This window comes from Pipistrellus hanaki (assembly GCF_964339955.1).
Source record: "Pipistrellus hanaki genome assembly, chromosome: 13".
Taxonomy (NCBI): Eukaryota; Metazoa; Chordata; class Mammalia; order Chiroptera; family Vespertilionidae; genus Pipistrellus; species Pipistrellus hanaki.
In genome coordinates this window covers 18,780,892-18,800,025 of record NC_140515.1, presented here as the reverse complement: position 1 = coordinate 18,800,025, position 19,134 = coordinate 18,780,892, and the positions used below count along the sequence as shown (strand labels likewise).

The window sequence follows — 19,134 nt, the reverse complement described above, 5'->3', positions numbered from 1 at the left end:
CAGGAAGGCGCTGAGGCTCCTCTGCCCGCAGCTGGCACACGCTGAGCCTCCAGCTGCCCAGGTTCTGTGGACAGAACAGCTGATCCTCACATCCTGGTCTGGCGAGGGGTGCCCATCTTTCCTAATACCCTGTTTCCCCGAAAATAAGACAGTGTCTTATATTAATTTTTTCTCCCAAAGTTGCGCTAGGTCTTATTTTCAGGGGATGTCTTTATCTTTCCATGCGCTAGGTCTTATTTTCGGAGGATGTCTTATTTTCGGGGAAACACGGTATGTCGCATGTCTTTGCTCTGCCCTCTGAGCGACACCTGATGGGTTTCTGTGCAGACGCCAGTCCCGTGTGACTGCGGAAACAGCCTCATTACGTCGGTGGCAGACAGGACCGCTGGAACAGGGCTGGTCGTGGCCGTGAAGTTCCTCGTTAATGACTCCATGGGGTTGCATTCGTGTCTGGGTGCCCCCCCCTTCCCTGGGTCTCATCATGTCACACGCTCGCAGCGCCTGTGCCTCCAGCCCTGTAGTCAGTGGTCGGTGCCGTTGGCCGCCGTGCCAGGCTGCGGTCGCCTCGGGTGGGCCTGCTGGGCCGGCGTGTCTCAGACGCTGCTACACCTTGGCAGCTGCCCTCCAGAACGTGGATCGGTGCCCGTTTCTCTGTTTCTTACCAGCGCTGGGCACCGGAGTTCACGCTCACGTGGATCAATCCGAGGGAAAAATACGCTGTCTGTGTTCAGTTTCTTTTTTTCTTTTCTTTTTAAAAATACATTTTATTGATTTTTTTTTTTTTTTTTTTTACAGAGGAAGGGAGAGGGATAGAGAGTTACAAACATTGATGAGAGAGAAACATGGATCAGCTGCCTCCTGCACACCCACCACGGGGGATGTGCCCGCAACCAAGGTACGTGCCCTTGACCGGAATCGAACCTGGGACCTTTCAGTCCGCAGGCCGACGCTCTATCCACTGAGCCAACCCGGCTAGGGCTGTGTTCAGGTTCACTTCCCTGCTCGCCAGTAAAGGGACATCTTCTTTGCTTTAACGCCTCATTTTACACACGACCCGTGCCCTCCGCCTCTCGGCGTCTTGTCTCCGTGCGATGTGGACAGTTCCCTTTCTCTTCAGGCCTTTCTGGCTCCTGATGCCGCCTCTCACCCTTCCCAGTGACTTGGCCCCGGAGCGCTCGCTGAGACTCCCTTTCCCCCTCGGTGCCTAAATGATTCTCTCCTGTCAGTTAGAACGGAGGACGGCTCACCAGCTTCCAGGTGTCCTCGGACCCAGGCCGCGTGGGGGCACCCGGCCCTCAGCCTCCCTTCCTTTCTCTGTCCTCAGGGCTCACAGTCCTGTGCTGCTCGGCCCCGACCCCGCAGGGCTGGAGGGGGCGGCTCCCGTGGCTCTAGGTGATGGCATTGCTCGGTCGCCAGCATGTGGCGCGCCCGGGTCCTCCCCGCCGGCGCAGGCACCGCCTTGGGCGTGGCACGAGCCCCTCGGACGGAGCAGACGAGGTCCGCTTCGCGGGGTGGGTGACCCAACGCGCGGCTGTTCTGCAGCGTGGCGTCTGGTCTCCGGTTTGCTCAGAGCCCTGCTCACGCGTGGTTCCCCCTTGGCTGCTGGGACCGACGCATGTTCGTTTGCCTTTTCCTTGAAACGCAAAACGTTGTCTTGTTGCCGAGAAGGGTTGCCGAGGCTCCTTTGGAGGAAGAGATGGGGCACCGCTTGTGTTTTCTGCCCCTGTGAGCATGACGGTGGGCACGTGTTGCCTCAAGCTTAGAGCAAGGTGACCAGACGTCCCGCTTTTGGCGGGACAGTCCTGATTTTTAACAATTTGTCCCGCATCCCACAGCGTTTTTAAAAAGTCGGGAAAAGTTCTTTCCAAAAATCGGTACTTTTTTAAAACACCGCGGGATGCGGGACAAATTGTTGGAAATCGAGACTGTCCCGCCAAAAGCGGGACATCTGGTCCCCTTAGCTTAGAGACATCTGAGCTGTCGTCGTTTTTACACGTAACTGTCCACTCAGGCCCTGGTTTGAAACTGATGTGTGGCTTTCACTCCAGCCAGGAAGGCTGTGCACATGCCCACTGCCCCTAGAATGTTCTTGGCACTGGTGCCCGGAAGGGCCTGGCTCTTTCCCTGCTGGCCACCGTCCCCCAGGAACTTAGGGGAGACAGGAGGGCCGGCGTCCAGACTGCGCACCCAGCACCCCACGCAGCACCCGCCTCGCCCTCTGCTGCTCGCCCTGCACGTCCTGCTCTGCTGGGCCCGCACTCTGACCCTTCCCCTCCGTCCCCCCGCCTCTCGCTCCCTCCCAGAAATCAGCAGCAGCGACATGTCGGCCCACGTCACCAGCCCCTCCGGCCGCGTCACGGAGGCGGAGATTGTGCCCGTGGGGAAGAACTCGCACTGCGTCCGGTTCGTGCCCCAGGAGATGGGCGTGCACACGGTCAGCGTCAAGTACCGCGGCCAGCACGTGACCGGCAGCCCCTTCCAGTTCACCGTGGGGCCGCTGGGCGAGGGCGGTGCCCACAAGGTCCGGGCAGGCGGCCCCGGCCTGGAGAGGGGAGAGGCGGGCGTCCCAGGTGAGCGATGGGCAGGCTTCTTTCTGGAGGACAGTCAGGGCTCGGCCGCTGGGGTGAGCACCTGCTCTCCTCACCCTGTTCTCAGGAGAAGACTGTGTGTGTGAGAGTCTGATGGGTGGTCTCAAGGGGCAGTCTTTTTTTCTTTTTAAAAAAAAAAATATTTTATTGATTTTTTTACAGAGAGGAAGAGAGAGGGATAGAGAGTTAGAAACATCGATGAGAGAGAAACATTGATCAGCTGCCTCTTGCACACCCCCTAATGGGGATGTGCCCGCAACCAAGGTACATGCTCTTGACCGGAATCGAACCTGGGACCTTTCAGTCCGCAGGCCGACGCTCTATCCACTGAGCCAAACCGGTTTCAGCTCAAGGGGCATTCTTGACAACAAGGCTTCTCTGGCTCAGTTCCTTCGGCCACTGCTTGTTGGCCCGGTGGGCAGCCCGTAATGACAGGAGCCTGTAATCGGTGACTGTGTGTGGTGCGCCTTGGAGCAGAGGGGAGCAGAGAATGAGGCTGTTTGCCGAGCATCCTGCAGGGCTGGTGCTCATGGAACACGCTAGGTTTCTGCAAAACCCACCGTGAAGGTGCCTTCACGTGGTGGATGCTGGCGGAGAGGCCTGTGGGGACAAAACTAAACTTCCTCCTCTCCCTCTGGCCTGGCGTGGGTGTATCCACAAGACGCCCACGGACTTTGTGTGATCGTGGGTGGGACCTAGGAAACACGCAGCGCCTCTGCTTGGGTGCTGCTGGGGTCGGTGAGAGAAAGGGCCTGGAGTGAGAGTGACCAGCATGGCAGGGTTGGGCAGGAGGGGCCTCGGCCACACGCCGCCACTCACCAGGTGTTCCTCTGTCTCAGCCGAGTTCAGCATCTGGACCCGGGAGGCAGGCGCGGGGGGCCTCTCCATCGCCGTGGAAGGCCCCAGCAAGGCTGAGATTACCTTCGATGACCACAAAAACGGGTCGTGCGGTGTGTCTTACATTGCCCAAGAGCCGGGTATGTATTCAGGAGCCAACAACTCCAGACTTCTCTTTGATTGGGGGTGGCTCGGGGGTGAGGAACAGAAAGCCATGGAGCAAGCTCGAGTGGAAGGAATTGATCTCTACGGGCCCGTGGGGTGCTGCCTAGAGATCCAGGGCAGGAAATGCAGCCAGGCCTCCCGGGGGCAGGAATTCTAGTTCTCATTGTCTGTCTGCCTCCGTCAGCCTGTCTGCTTCGGGCTTCACTCAGCTGCTTCATTCTTCCAATTGACCAGCCTCTGTGCCCAACCTCAGCCACTGGCTTGTGGGACTGCCCAGAAGAGGGGTTTTACCTGGTATCTGCCCTCTCTGGAGCAGGGTCCTCTGCGTTTTGTACCAGGAACCCCTCTGGCATCTAAAGCCTATGGGGACATCGTTTTAAAACACATAATACAAATTACATATTATATATAAAAGGCTAAGCTACCATCCAGCAGGCCGGCCGGTAGCAATGACCACCAGGGGGCAGACGCTCTGACTGGTAGCTATGATTCGCACTGACCACCAGGGGGCAGACACTCAATGCAGGAGCTGCCGAGCTGTGGTGACTTGGCAGCCACAGTTGTTAGCTGACGCACCTGGAACCAGAGAGGAGGGAGCCTGATTCTGGGGTGCCTCACCTGAGAACCGCCCTCTCGCAATCTGGGAGCCCTCGGGGGGTGTTGGAGAGCCGGTTTTGGCCTGATCCCCGCAGGCCAGGCTGAGGAACCCCACCTGCTGGAGGGACCCTGCTTACTCCACAGACACACTTTGAGCTGCGGGAGGTTGGCTCCAGTTCATGTCTGGTCCTTCTTGCCCAGTCCTTACCTGCCAACCACCTTTTAACTAATTTCCTTTGAATGTGCACAAATCCGTGCACCAGGGCACTAGTTGGATTATAATAAAAAGCAATTATATCAAAATGCAGTTGCCGAAGTTGGTTTGGCTCAGTGGTAGAGCGTCGGTCTGCGGACTGAAAGGTCCCAGATTCGATTCCGGTCAAGGGCATATACCGTGGTTGTGGGCACATCCCCGGTAGGGGGTGTGCAAGAGGCAGCTGGTCAATGTTTCTCTCTCATCGACGTTTCTAGCTCTCTATCTCTCTCCCTTTCTCTCTGTTAAAAATCAATAAAATATATTTTTAAAAATCAAAATGCAGTTATCAGAATCTTACAGGAACAAATATGTAATGTATCAAGGTATGCATGTCTTCATTGATACATTAAACCTAAAATTGGGTGACTACCCTAATTTCAAAAAAAAATTGGGTGACTACCTTAAATTTCAAAATAGTGATGAGTATAAATGAGGTGTCAAGGTATATGTAAAACTGTAAAATGATATGAAAGTACCTGTGAACTTTGTGTGACAAAGTCACAAGTATTTTTTAAAATATATATATATTTTTTATTGATTTCAAAGAAGAGAAAGGTAGAAACATCAATGATGGGAGGGAATCATTGATCAGCTGCCTCCTGCATGCCCCCCCACTGGGAATTGAGCCCACAATCTGGGCATGTGCCAGGCTCAGGAATCGATTTGTGACCTCCTGGATTATAGGTTGACGCCCAACCACTGAGCTACACCAGCTGGGCTGTCACAGGTACTTTTAATACACTGTGGTTTCCTGTCAGCATAGCTAAACAAAGGAACTGCCAAATATCAGCTAGCGCCGTGGTCGGCAAACTGCGGCTCACCAGCCACATGCGGCTCTTTGGCCCCTTGAGTGTGGCTCTTCCACAAAATACCACGGCCTGGGTGAGTCTATTTTTGAAGAAGTGGCTTTAGAAGAAGTTTAAGTTTAAAAAAAAAAAAATTGGCTCTCAAAAGAAATTCCAATCGTTGTCCTGTTGATACTTGTCTCTGTTGACTAACAAGTTTGCCGACCACTGAGCTAGAGGTTTAGTGAAAGATGTAATTTTTTCCCCATTCAAGTCTTTATGGATCTCCTGCGTTCTATACAGAGGCCCTTTGGGGGACCCTGAGGACTCAAGTTGAGAATCTCTTCCCTTTCCCAATTAAGAAAATCACGTTCGCCCTGCCTGAGCCAGGCCGCCGGCCCTGACCCGAGGGCCGAGGCATGGAGGAGGGCGGGGTCTCCGTGAGGCATTGTCACAGGAAACCTCCCTGCGCCCGCCTTCCCGAATCTCTGCGACGATGGGACTTTCTTGTCCCCACAGGTAACTACGAGGTGTCTATCAAGTTCAACGACGAGCACATCCCCGAGAGCCCCTACCTGGTGCCGGTCATCGCACCCTCGGACGACGCCCGCCGCCTCACTGTTATGAGCCTTCAGGTGAGACGCAAGGAAGCATCCACGTCCTTGGCCACAGGCCAGCCGGTGGGACCCTGGACTCCTGAGGCCGCTTCAATCCCCCCGGTGTGAGGATCCCGGATGTTTCCCGTTGCCGGGAAGCCTTCTCGTGGCAGAGTCAGCTTCCCCCCATGGTTAGGGCAGGAGACAGCTGAGGGAACAAAACAGAGCCACAGTCCGTAAAGCACCTCAGGGCTTGGGGACAAGTTTGTTTTTTAAATATTTATTCAAGAGAAACAAAGGAGGCCCCGTTTATAGCTGGTTGAGGGCTAAGGAGAGCTTTCAAAACAGCTCACCGTCCAGGGATGTGTAGGCTTCTTTTTCCTCAAGGAAGTCAGTTGTGTTTTATTTTATTACGATGGTTCATTTATAATAAGTGTGATAGGCACTTTGCTAAGAACTTGGTCAGTGTGACCTTACTAAATCCTTTCAACACCTGGTGAGTGGGCTTCTCTCGGCCCCATTTTAAAGACAGAAAAACCGAGGTGCAGAGAGCTTATGGCTACCAGAAATCAGCTATATGGTTCTAGCACATGTGGTCTTAACGGTGGCCTCCTCAATTGCATTGTGGCCGGTGGCTGCATAGTCAAACCTATTGCACTGCCAGGAGATGCAACTTTCCTCCTGTCTAAACAGGTCACTGAATTCAAGGTTGCATAGAGGCTCACCGCCAAACAGAGAACCATTGGGAGATGCTTTGCATCTCTGCTCAGGACCCTGGAAAATAATCAGGTGCCTGAACCCGGAGTAGCAGTTCCATTGTGCAGTAGCACCAGAATCTCCAAGTATGATTTCTGGCTGTGGCGGGGCCTTCTAAATAGTCTTCCTTCCACATCCCCCTAGTTCTTGAAAACCCTGGGTCGATTAAAACCCAGTCTCAGATGGGCAATATCACAAGATCCAGTTCCCGCACGTGCTTTACTTTTGAGATTCCCACCTCCTCCCGCGGGGACGTGGTACCGCTAGCTGCTCCCCCCCAGCCAGGACCACCGTCCGCAGATTGAAGAGGCCTCACTGGGGAGCTCCGGGGCGCCCACTGGCCGCCATGGTGCAGATGTTTTTCTTGTGTTTCATCTAAAGGCTTCTTAACAGACGTTCCTTTGGTGCCGTCGCAGCTGAAGCCTCGGGAGGGAGGTAAACCCGGCGCTTGTTGAGGGCAGACAGCTGCCTTCGTGCCCCTGGAAGACTTCTTTCGGATCTTCCGAGGCGTTTATCTCCCTCTTGAGGGTTTAGCGGCGGGCGGATTCAGGTAACGTAACTGCTTCTGTCCGAAGGGAGCTGATGTGCAGAAATCCTCTCCCGCCAGCTTCTCTGTGGAGTCCTCTCATCACCGTTGGGTCGTAAACATTTAAATAAGTTCGCAGCAGGCTGTGTATCCGGCCGGCGGGGGCCACGGGCGGGTGGGTCAGCTTCGTCCCTGTTCCTCCCGGGTCACTGGATGCCGAGCGATACGTAAATTATTTATCGGAGATTTACTGGAGGCCTGCACAGCAACATCTGGGGCTGGTTAGGGGAGGGAGAGAGGCACGTATTGTTTTGTCTTGCTTTGGAGGCTTTTTAGAAAATTGGAGTCGGCTGGCATTTTGTGCAGGAGGAGGGGGTGGAGGGATGGGGCTGGCCTGGCGATCAAAGACTCCGTAATTGTGAGTTTGGTCTATAACCGCCGTCTGTGAACTGTGAGGGCTGTGCAGTCTAATAGAACTCTCTGAAACAGTGGAAATGCCTCATCTTCTCTGTGCCACTGGCTAGTATAACTGAGGAACTGCATTGTACTTATTTAATTTTAATTAATTTAAATCTAAATATGCAGTGATGTAGCCACATGTGGCCAGTGGCTACTGAATGAGGCAGCCCAGTTTTAGAGCCTCTTGTCTAAGATGCGGGCCCCGGACCTACAGCCTTAGCGTCGCCTGGGAACTTATTAGAATCCTAGAAGCCCAGGCCCCACCTCAGGCCCAGAATCAGGATGTGCCTTTTAACAAGGCCCCGGGTGCTTGGGCTGCACATTAAGTGTGAACCCTGCTGCTTTAGAGTCACCTGAGCAGTGGCTGCCCAACCGAGTTTACGTCAAAGCTGCTGACTTGTAAAATGTTGCTGTTCAGGATCGGCTGATCTTAAAATACTGTAAGCACCTAAACTTCTAATCCCTTCCTCCCAGAGAGGCTATATTCCCCAGACAAAGCATGGAAAGTGAAATGGACCCAGTGACTAGCACCAGTTATACTTGTCTGTCAGTCAGTCTGTCTGTCTGTCTCTCTCGCTCTTTCTCTCTCTTTTTTTAAGGGAATATACAACTTCAATATGCATATTTTTTAAACATATTTTTGTTGTTGATAGTATTATAGATATCTCCCAGCACCCCCCTTATCCCCACCTTCCCAGCCCCATCTCCACCATCCTATTGTCTGTGTCCATGGGCTATGCATATAAGTATGTACGCTCTTTGGTTTATCTCTTCTCGTCCCCCTATCCCCACAGCGAGGTATGTTAGTCTGTGCCAGGCCTGCCTGCTTTGGGTCTTTGTTGGTCAGTTCATTTTGAAAAAATGCATATTGATAGTCAATAACCTGACATTTTTTATTTTTTATTTTTAAAATATATTTTATTGATTTTTTACAGAGAGGAGGAGAGAGGGATAGAGAGCTAGAAACGTCGATGAGAGAGAACCATCGACCAGCCGCCTCCCGCACCCCCCCCACCGGGGATGTGCCCGCAACCAATGTACATGCCCTTGACCGGAATCGAACCTGGGACCCCCCAGTCCGCAGACTGATGCTCTACCACTGAGCCAAACCAGTTTCGGCATAACCTGACATTTTTTAGCGTTTCTGTAAGGGGGAAGCATTATGCTGAGGGCTTGGAATGCATAACTTCATTTCATCCTCACGGCAGCTCTCTCAGACGGATCTGGTTATGACGCACATTTTACACGAGAGGTGACTGAGGCTAAACGAGGTTAGAGGTTAAACGCTGTAGTAATACGTCCGGGAAATGGGAGCGGCCCAGGTTCTGCCATTGGGTCCCTGTGTGGTGCTGAGGGCCTCGCTTACACATTTACAAGTTTATTAAAAGTCCCTCCATGCCTACCTTCCAGGTAAAAAATAGCAGCGACATAAAACGTTGTTCGCATTACTGAGTGTCTGGTTTTGTCAGCCACCAGGCTCCTCCTAAAAGGAGGGCCTTCGTTTTTAGTCTTTTTTTATTTTATTTTATTTATTTATTTATTTTTGACGACCCCTTTGGGATGCTGAAACAACGGTCCTGTTGATCAGGATGTCTCAAGTCTTCAAACCCGTAACCTCTTCCAGATGGTTTGGGCACCAGACCCACGCCGCCTGCGTCTCTGCTCTCCTACAGTCAGCGCTGGAAATGTGGGCCGCGCCGCCCGCTGTGTGGGATGTGGCTAATACGCGGGGCCTGTTTGCAGAAGCCCTGTCCCCAGAGTCCCGGTCCGGGTCAGTGTGAGCCGCTAAACAGGGGAGCCGAGAGCCGTAACGTTGTCTGATGTGTTAAATTCTCAGGAATCAGGATTAAAGGTTAACCAGCCAGCCTCCTTTGCTATAAGGCTGAATGGGGCAAAAGGAAAGATCGATGCAAAGGTGCACAGCCCTTCTGGAGCCGTGGAGGAATGCCACGTGTCTGAGCTGGAGCCAGGTAAGCAGTGGGCGGGGTGTGCGGACCCAGCACCAGCATTATCCCCTCTTCCCCCCCGCCGACCCAGCATGCACCCTGATGGAGGGCCAGCCGGCCTCACCAAGGCCAGGGAGCCCGCACATTCCCTTTGCAGTTCTTGCCAGACACTGCTTGTGAATTAGGGTGTAAACATTGCCAAGGACAGACGGGGACGCTTGGAGATTCAATATCCTCCCTTTTATTCTTGTTTTTGTTCCTGTTCCTTTTCCTCTCTCCCTCCGCCCCCTTTTCCCTCCCCTTTCTCTCTTCCTCTCCCTCTTTTTCTTAAACAAGTATTGCTTTATTTTGTTCATCATATTCTTTTCACATTACAGCCATTGTAGTTTTCTCTCATAGTTTAACAAAACCTTACAGATTTTATTATATTGTTGAACTTATGAATAAGTTCACGTGGACCTGACTTCACTCTGAGGAAAAGGTCAGTGATGTTCATCTTGAAATTTAAAAAAGAATCTGGTGGTTCAGCACACAGATCTTGCAGCGTAGGAACCAACACCTGAAACCTGTAGGTTCATGTTGGCCAATGTCACCCCAATAAATTTAATAAAAAATATTAGAGAGAAAAAAAAGAGAGAATCTGGGTCTCCAGGATGCTTTACAAGGAGGCCCAGGATGCTTACTCACCCAAGATCTTGCCTGCTGCCTTGATGCATGGAATTCCAACGTTTTCTTAAGTCACTTTAATGAGACGTTTAAGCATTCATTGAGTGTCAGACTTGGCAAGACGTGACTCTTGCTCACAAAGAGGAGCTCAGGGTCAGTAAGGACCTGGCCACAGCCTGCAGAGCGCGTGAGGACCTGTGTGGTCACCGCTAGCACAGGAGGACCGAGAACCAACTGGTGAAGTTGGTTAGAGCAGGAAAGGGAAGTGAGGTGCCTTGCCAAGGTCAGGAGGGCTCCTCGGAGGAAGTGAACTGACCGGGGGCCCTGATGCACGGGGAGGAGCTCTTTGTTGCCGCCCCGATGAGGCATTTGCTGTGGCCCTGCCACGTTACAGTGCGGGCAGAGACCAAGGACCCGGGCTAGCATGTAGACATCTCTCCCTCTGGGCGGAACGGGACAGGGCTGCAAGGAGCCTGAGAAGACGCAGTGTGTCTGTGTGTGTGTGTCTGTGTGTGTGTGGGGGGGGAGTTCCCTGGTCAGATCTTGGTTTGAGCCTGGCCACATCCTAGAGAACATGAAATGTCTGAAAGGCAGAGTGGTTTGTTTGAGAAAACAATATTCATCAGCAGCGTTGGAAGGGGGGGGGGGGAGGGTGCGGGACTTGAGGCCAGAGAACTCTAACCTTGGTGACCAGTTTGGCCATAGGGAATGCATGTGAATCAGAAAGGTTACATGTCGCTTGGTGATGGGGTGGAAATATGGTGCAGCCATGGGTGGGTGAGGCCTTCCTGGGAATTTTGAAGTGTCCCCAAAACATCCAGATAAGGAAGCTCAGATCGATAGAGCCATTGGGATTTGGCCAACAAGTGGAGTTAGGTATCTAAGATGATCAGGATGCTATTGTTTGCAAATTACAGAACACTCAGCTGAAGCCAGCTCACCCAATAGAGGGGTCTGTTCGTTCACATAACTGGAAAATGCAGGGTCCAAGGTGCAACAGTTTAATTTCACCGTGCAGCTACGTCCTCCAAACCCCCAGACAGCTCTGCTCTCTCTTCTACTCTGTGGGCCTCACTCATCCCCCTGTTGTGGTGACCTTCCTCTTGGTGACAAGATGGCTGCAGAACCTCATTTCCCAACCTCACCCCACAGCAGCCATCTCTCCTGAAGAGTCTTTCTCAGAAATCCAAGACACTCCTTTTCCAGAGTCTCCAGCCAACTTCCCTCCTGTCTCACCAACACTGAACACACATGCCAGGTGCTAATTGATGGCTTGGAGAAAGAGGGAACCCTCCCCGAGTCAAAGATCATACCTGACGTGGGGGTGGGACCACCTCCCATGGAAGCACATTTGCTTTACGGGAGGAGGGGTGGGTACCAGGGAGGGGCTGTCGGGGAAATGCCGTGTGGAAGGGTGGGAATGGGCAGCTGCATGTAGACGTCCCTCAGAGGAGAAGCGAAGAGGGCTTGGGTGGAGCTTTGGGGGACAGACATGCTGGAGGGGTGAAGGGTGAGTAGAGGGAGAAAACAGACTGCCTGCATCCCGGGCGAGTGCTTCCAGGAGGAAGGGGTGGTCAGGGGATGCACGATAGCGAGGTGGGGTGTTCTGGGTGTCCGTTCAGGGGACGATTACCGTGCCCCATGCTGTGACCCAAGCTCCCAGTGAAAAACCTGGCTGTTATTGGGGGGTGGGAGGAGGGGGGGGGGGGGAGTAGTGGTGTGGGGAAGGCAGTTGCTAGCTTGGAGCTTACCTGCAGAGGATTGGCCCCAGTTGGGTCCACACTTTCCCCTTCAAGTGGCCAAGCAGAGAAACTCTGCACGAAGGGAGCTTTCATAAAGGCCGTGTTCTCCCGAGGCAGAGGCCTCCGAGGAGGAGACAGAACCCGAGATTTGGATGCATCTCCCCGAGGGCTGGCTGAGGACACACAGGCAGGCCCGTCTGGCTTTGAAATCCAGCCTCCTGGGCGCCAGGCCTTCGGGACAACCACTGTCTCGGGAGAGATGTAACATAGGCTGCGCCGGCTGCTTCCCGGCCCGGCCCTCGCCGCCTCGGTGGTGCCCGCGCGCCCGCTCTCACCCGGTGCCTTCGCTCTCTCCCCCAGATAAGTACGCGGTTCGCTTCATCCCCCACGAGAACGGCGTCCACACCATCGACGTCAAGTTCAACGGGAGCCACGTGGTCGGAAGTCCCTTCAAAGTGCGCGTCGGGGAGCCCGGACAGGCGGGGAACCCAGCCCTGGTGTCCGCCTACGGCGCGGGGCTCGAGGGGGGCGTCACAGGTAACACCCGCCTCCCCCTCTCTTCTCCCAAGGGGACAGAGCCGGGTGGCAGCCTCCAGGCGGGGCCCCTGTCCCCAGGGATGCTGGGATGAGGTGCGCTTCGGAGGCTCGCGAGCTCATGGCCGTGTGCTGTGCCCCCGCCGGCTTCCTCTGCCAAGTTCCCGGGCTGTGGGGCCGGAATGCTGACGAAGGGGGATACGGCCCAGCACCGTTCACTCTGAGGGTTTCTTTGCCCGCGCAGAGTTCATGATGCATGTAACGGGCCCCCTGGGCAGTCCCTCCCCATTCGTGCCTCTCGTGGTCCCCAGGCGCCCAGAAACGCTTTGACTGGCGGTAATGCCTGTCCCGGTCTGTCTCCTCTTTGGATCCTCATGGAGGAGGAGGAAAGTCTGAAACAGTGGAGGAACTCTGAAGCTTTTGGACTTGCTACGATTTATTTCTAACCTTTGCTGCAGATGGGACACTTTTGATTGTGAAGAGCTTAGGCAGCGACAAGGGGTGTGTGTGTGTGTGTGTGTGTGTGTGTATATATATATATATATATATATATATATATATATATATATATAATGCATAATAACCTGGCCACTCAGTGTCTATCCTATATAATAAAAGGCTAATATGCAAATTGTCCCCTTGACCAGGAGTTTGACCAGCAGGCAGGCCGGCTAACCGCCCATGTCCCATCCCCCTGGCCAGGCTGGCCAGACCCCACCCATGCAAGAATTCATGCACCGGGCCTCTAATATATATGTGTACACACACAAAACACACACACACACACACATATACTGGGATATATATATATATATATATATATATATATATATATATATCACACACACACATATACTGGGCTATGCATATATATATCACACACACACACACACACACACACACACAAAGTGGCCATATTATTATGCGTTCAGTGATCACAATAATCTGGACACTCAGTGTAGAGTGAAACTTCGGCCATCTCTCTGCGTCTCCTCCCTCCCTCTGGTCCAGGAGGAAACAGGGCTCTCAGCTCAGGGGTGACCCTTGGGTTGTCTGTCAGGCTTCATTCTTGGTCACTTGGTTGCTTAGCTGCTGGCTCACCAGAAAGGTAGATGCATACTGAGGTTTTGGTTTTATTTTACAGAAGCAATCTTAATGCACATGTAGTTGCACCGCTTGCTTTTTGCTCTTGGCATCCTAAAGAACTGTCCATGTTAAAGCATACTCCTCGCCCTCCCCGGTAATGGCTGCAGTTGGTGTTCAGACTGTGTCCCCAGAGGTGGGCGTCGGGGGTGTCCAGTGCGTGTCCTTATGGAGAGGCAGGGTGGGAGCGTGTCCAGCTATGCTTCTATGCAGGGAACGTCAGGCATGGCTCTTGGGACACACTCTGCGTGAGGGTGTGATTTGGGCCCCAGGAAGGCCGCCCAGTCCCAGTTTCTGGAATCCCTCGTATGTGGGCACTGTGCTTCGTGTCCCCCGATGGGGTGAGTGGGGCAGAGCAGACCCGCCTCCCCACGGCGAGGGCAGGGGTGGCCCTGGTTACTGGGGAGTGAGAGTCCTAAGTGGCCCAGGCGCCTGCTTAAGGGCAGGAGAGAGTTGGCCCGAGCTGATGTCCCATCTGGGACTCTAGCCAAACAGTGGCCTCAGCAGAACCACCCGTGGGGGTGGCACAGGTGCCTCTGGACGCCCCAGGCCCCTCTGGCTCCACACTGAACGCTGGTCCAGCAGCGTGTCCTTTGTGAAAGGCGTGGTATGGTTTCACCCTAAGCCGTCCGTTTCACAGATGACTCGGAAGGTTGAGTCACTCCCCAAAGCTTACTTAGCGGCGGAGGCCAGAACCAGGACTTTACCCCAGATGCCCGGCTCCCCCGGGGCAGAGACTGCCCCTGGGCCCACTCGGCGGCAGTGGGGTCCTAAGGCGGCCCCGTCCTCCTCGCTGCCGTGGAGTGTTTCCAGGCAGCAGTGGATGCACTTGGCCCCTGGCAAGCCACCACCCACCATCGGAGCCCAGGTTGGGTCCTCCTGGTACTCGGAGCCACAGCAGGCCTCGGCCCAGGCCCCACAGCAGCCACTGAGGTCTCCTGCAGCCGCTGGCAGCCACCTCTGCCTCCTGCCGGGTCACACCTGCCGTGCCGGGGCCGTGGGCTTCCTCTTGGCTGTTCGCGGGCCTGCTCGGGAGCTCTGGTTTCAGGCTGTGTTTTGCAAGTGCTGGATGCCGCTGAGAGGAGCTGGCCTAGGGAGACTCCCGACCAGGCCGGAGAGGCACAGAGCACGCCTGTTCCAAACCCTGAGTAAATATTGCTCTTGTCCGGGGGAAGGCGTCTTGTTTTTCTAGCCCTCCTGCTCCCCAGCCTTCCCCCGCACCCCCTCCCAGGGTCACACAGCTGCAGTGTGCAGGGAATGAAAAGGTGGCTGTGCTCGCCGCCCGCGGGCCTGGCAGCCTCACCTTCGGGACAAAGCAAACGTCCCTGAGCTTTTACGGGTGGACTCGCTGTATCTTTTGGCTCGAACTTTACATGGCCCGTTCTGCAGGTTTGGGAGCGGGGCGTGGGGAGGGTTGGGGAGGGACTGGGCTGCAGAGAGTGGAGGCGCTGGGAGGTAGACTGAGCAGTCCGGGCTGTCTGGGCTGGGAGCGCCGTCTCCCGAGGAAATGCTCCAGGAACCCCCGTGTGCGGGAACAGAGAGCCCCTCCCCCCTCGCCCGCCCTGAAGATGCTTTGCACACGCGTGACAGTCACAGGAGCTCAGCTGTGCGTGCGTGCGGGCTGCAGGGATGTTCAGTGTGCCCGTGGTCGGCTGGAGGCAGTGGTGAGGGGGATGCCTGCGTGTGGATCCTTTCTCCAGTCTTCTCTCCACTTCCTGTTGGAGTTTAAATCTCCTTTGTGCCATTTTCTAGCTGTGTGACTCGAGGAGCCTCCCCTTCCTTCCTACAAAATGGGAATGGTGAGGGCGCCCCCAGACAGGCTGTCCCAGGAACCACTGGTCCTGACTCCTTATTTCCCCTTCCCACAGTCTTCCCTGCCCTGGGCCTCGCAGCCAGGAGGAGCTGAGTTTTCAGGAATGGAGCAGCTTGTTGAAAAGGGTGGGGCTTCTTCCCGTTAGCCAGGCCTTCTCCAAGCTGAGTGTCTTGCAGCTCCTTCCTAGGATGCTGCCTGAGGGGCTTCGAGGCTGCGCAGTTTAGATCCGGGGTTGAAGTGGGGGGCGGGGTGCTGGGTGTGGGAGTGCTGGGACCAGAGCTTCCAGAAACAGCTGGGCTGTGTTTGGGAGTTGCATGATAGCAGCTCCTTTGTTTTATTGATAACCAGAACAATCATTCTTTCTCAGGCCTAGGAGCTATAATTAAACCTAAATAGTTCCCAGCTGGGACTCGTCCAGGGCTCTGGAGAAAGCACAGCCCTGCCTGGGGCTGCTATGCCGGGGACGGCCCAGGGAGGGCACTGTGGCAGGCGCACAGCTGGTGCCTGGGCCCCCAAGTGGCCCTCACGGAGCAGCTCATCCCCTCTGGGCTGGAAAGAGGCCTGGGGCGGGGCGGGGTGGGGGTGGGGGTGGGGATGCTTCTGCTGGGCCCTGGGCTCAGGCGGGAATGCTGCCGTCGCCATCGGTGGCACTCCTGCCCAGCTTGCCTTCTGTTGTACCCGTCTGTGCAGGAGACCCTCAGGGCCCTGGCAAGTGGTAGGGTGTCCTAGGGCTGCACCAGGGCATCCAAGGCAGCCACACTGTCCACCCAGAGCTGGGCCTGGGCTCGGAGCTGCGCAGACTGCTCAGATGCCCCTCTCGGGAGCTCTGACTGGCAGGGGCTGTCCTGCTGGCACCTGCACTGCCATGGGGCTCAGGGAGCCGCAGCTGCTGTGCTGGTCCGTTCCCGTCGCCAGTATTATTCGTGGCGGAGGAGGAGGCAGCAGATCTCGGGGGCTGCTTCGGTCTCCAGGGTGGAGTCTGGGTCAGGGATCCTGAGAGGAAGGAGGAGGCGCTGACTCCGTGCCTTCTCGGAGTCACACAGGAGGCAGGGAAGGTCAGGGGCCCACACCTCCCCTCGCCCTGGCGCAGAGCGGGGGCAGCACGTCAGGCTCACGGTGACCCTCGGACCTTCCGCCCATCGCCGCTGCTCGTGCCCAGAGGAGAGGACAGGGTGTGCTGGTGGGCGGAATGTCAGCCCCACCCCTGCCTGGAGTTACCGACCCCAGGGCCCGTGGTGCACTGTGCCAGGAGTTCAAAGCTGGTGGTGGTGGGTTCCCATGCCACCAAGGGACCCTACTTTGAGGGATCCTGTGTGTGCCTCTGCCACTGCTTCAGTACCCCCGGGAGCGCTCCCCAAACCCTACCCCACCATCCCTCCAAACCATCCACATGGTATTTACTCCCACTTCCTTTCTCCCAGGGATCCAGTCTGAATTCTACATCAACACCACCAGAGCGGGGCCAGGCACGCTATCGGTCACCATCGAAGGCCCGTCCAAGGTTAAAATGGATTGCCAGGAAAGCCCAGAAGGGTATAAAGTCATGTACACCCCCATGGCCCCCGGAAACTACCTGATCGGCGTCAAATACGGCGGGCCCAACCACATTGTGGGCAGCCCCTTCAAGGCCAAGGTGACAGGTAACCAGATACCTTTGAAATCATACCCCTCCCCCCAGTCCTTTGTCAAAATATAAACAGAGCTGCTCGATCGTAGAAACCGTGGATGATTTTAAATACGTTGAATCTACTTTGAATCCTGATTGTACGGAAGTGGTAGGGCCCTGTGTGGCTCAGCTGGTGGTCGATTCCCAATCAGGGCTCATACCCAGGTTGTAGATTCAATCCCCAGTTGGGCCATGTGCCAGAGGCAACTGATTAACTTATCTCTCCCTTTCACTCCTTTCCTCTCTCTGAAAATCAGTTTAAAAAAAGAAATGATAGGACAGGTAGAGGGGGGTGCATGTTTGAAACTTGCAAAATAACTACCCTGTTTCCCCGAAAATAAGACAGTGTCTTATATTAATTTTTTCTCCTAAAGTTGTACTAGGTCTTATTTTCAGGGGATGTCTTATCTTTCCATGCGCTAGGTCTCATTTTCGGAGGGTGTCTTATTTTCGGGGAAACACGGTAGGTAGAATGGGAAGGCAGAAGTTTAAAAAGGTTGTTAGGTGTATTCTGCCTCTCACAGAAAAAATAAATTTTACATATTTGAAATCTTATGTATTTGTTTAAATCAGAGTTTAAAAAAATCACTCCAATCAATTCACTTTAAAAATAATTAGAAGTCTTTATTAAACTTATAAAAATGTGCTTCCTTCAGAACACTGGGAAAAATACCAAACAGTAAAATCACCTCACAGCCTCCATCCAGGTAACCACCATAAGCCTTGTGGTAAATTCCTCCCACGTGTCTCTCTCTTTCTCCGTCCACTGCTATATAAGCAGCATAGGGTCCGTGCAGAAAAACTAAAGATTCAGACAGGAGAACCATCTCCCGTGCAGAGAGAATCCCTTGTGATGTTTCATTTGTCCTTGCAGACTTCTACACTGCGTATCCCTGTAAGCTCTACAGTATAGAGTCCACACTGCTACACTGCAGTGTAAGTCTGCAGTGTGAGCTTACAGGGATACGCAGTGTGGCGTCTGTACTGCTGACAACGCAGAGTGCTTTATGTAAATGGAAACCTATGGCTTCTACAGGGCGGCACGTGGTTCTGTGGGAGGGGTCTACAGGCTGGAACCTAGGTAGTTGTGTGGGGCATGACGGGGCGGGCAGAGTAAGAATACGTTATGGGTGTGAGACGGGGAATGGTGGCTTTTGGATCAGGTGTTGGGGTGCGGGGACACTTTCCTCCTCTGGCCGAGAGACCCTCTTGATCCTGTCATTCATGCCCTCCTCCCTCCCTCCCTCCCATGTCCTAGGCCAGCGTCTGGTCAGCCCCGGCTTGGCCAACGAGACCTCGTCCATCCTGGTGGAGTCGGTGACCAGGTCCTCGACAGAGACCTGCTACAGCGCCATCCCCAAGGCATCCTCGGACGCCAGCAAGGTCACCTCCAAGGGGGCGGGGCTGTCGAAGGCCTTTGTGGGCCAGAAGAGCTCCTTCCTGGTGGACTGCAGCAAAGCCGGTAGGCGGCCTGGCCTGCTCCGGGGGTGGGGGCGGCTGGGCACCCGCCTCTGCTTTGGTCTTCCCTGCTCCAGGCTGCAGTGCCCCGCTCCCGTGGAGCCCAGCCGTGTGCAGGTCACCGTGTTCATTACCGTATTCTTATGCTTTTCCTCTGATTTTTTTTTTCCTGCCCCTAATTGCTTCACACTTAATAGTAATTTGGACCTGAGGTATTTGTCCGGGTGTCAGTAGTGAATTGGCTGGGCTCTAGCGTCTAGCACATCTGGCCTGGAAACCTGGCTGGTCCCACCACTCATCCCTTCCTCCTCTCCTCCTTCCCTCCCTTCCTCTCTTCCTTCCCTAAATGCCGTGTGGCCTTGGGAAATGCACCGAGTCTCTTTCTAAAAGTCAGTTTTCTCTTCTCTAAAACAGGAAGAATAGTGCCTTCCATAAAGTTCTCATGAGAATAACAGAACAATTACACCTCCAGGGAGAGAGCCCTTATCCTGCGCCGAGGGCTTCGCAGAGCCCTCCTCCCGGCGAGGCTGGTGCCAGTGCTCCCCTGTTTACGGACGGGGAAGCTGAGACAGGGAGAAGTGGCGTTCCGTGTCCAAGGTCA

The 19,134-nt window shown here is 54.5% G+C and overlaps 1 protein-coding gene across 3 annotated transcripts in view; it reads left to right on the top strand.

Annotated features, from left to right (window-relative positions):
* The window catches only part of FLNB (filamin B), a 139,870-nt gene that overhangs the window by 120,149 nt on the left and 587 nt on the right, over window positions 1–19,134 (top strand). For all 3 annotated transcript variants that reach the window (XM_084901585.1, XM_084901586.1, XM_084901584.1), the window contains 7 exons: window positions 2,304–2,570; window positions 3,428–3,565; window positions 5,748–5,863; window positions 9,403–9,535; window positions 12,280–12,456; window positions 16,831–17,049; window positions 18,334–18,537. In XM_084901585.1, the coding sequence (XP_084757711.1) occupies window positions 2,304–2,570; window positions 3,428–3,565; window positions 5,748–5,863; window positions 9,403–9,535; window positions 12,280–12,456; window positions 16,831–17,049; window positions 18,334–18,537 (1,254 nt within the window). The remainder of the gene's footprint in view (window positions 1–2,303; window positions 2,571–3,427; window positions 3,566–5,747; window positions 5,864–9,402; window positions 9,536–12,279; window positions 12,457–16,830; window positions 17,050–18,333; window positions 18,538–19,134) is intronic.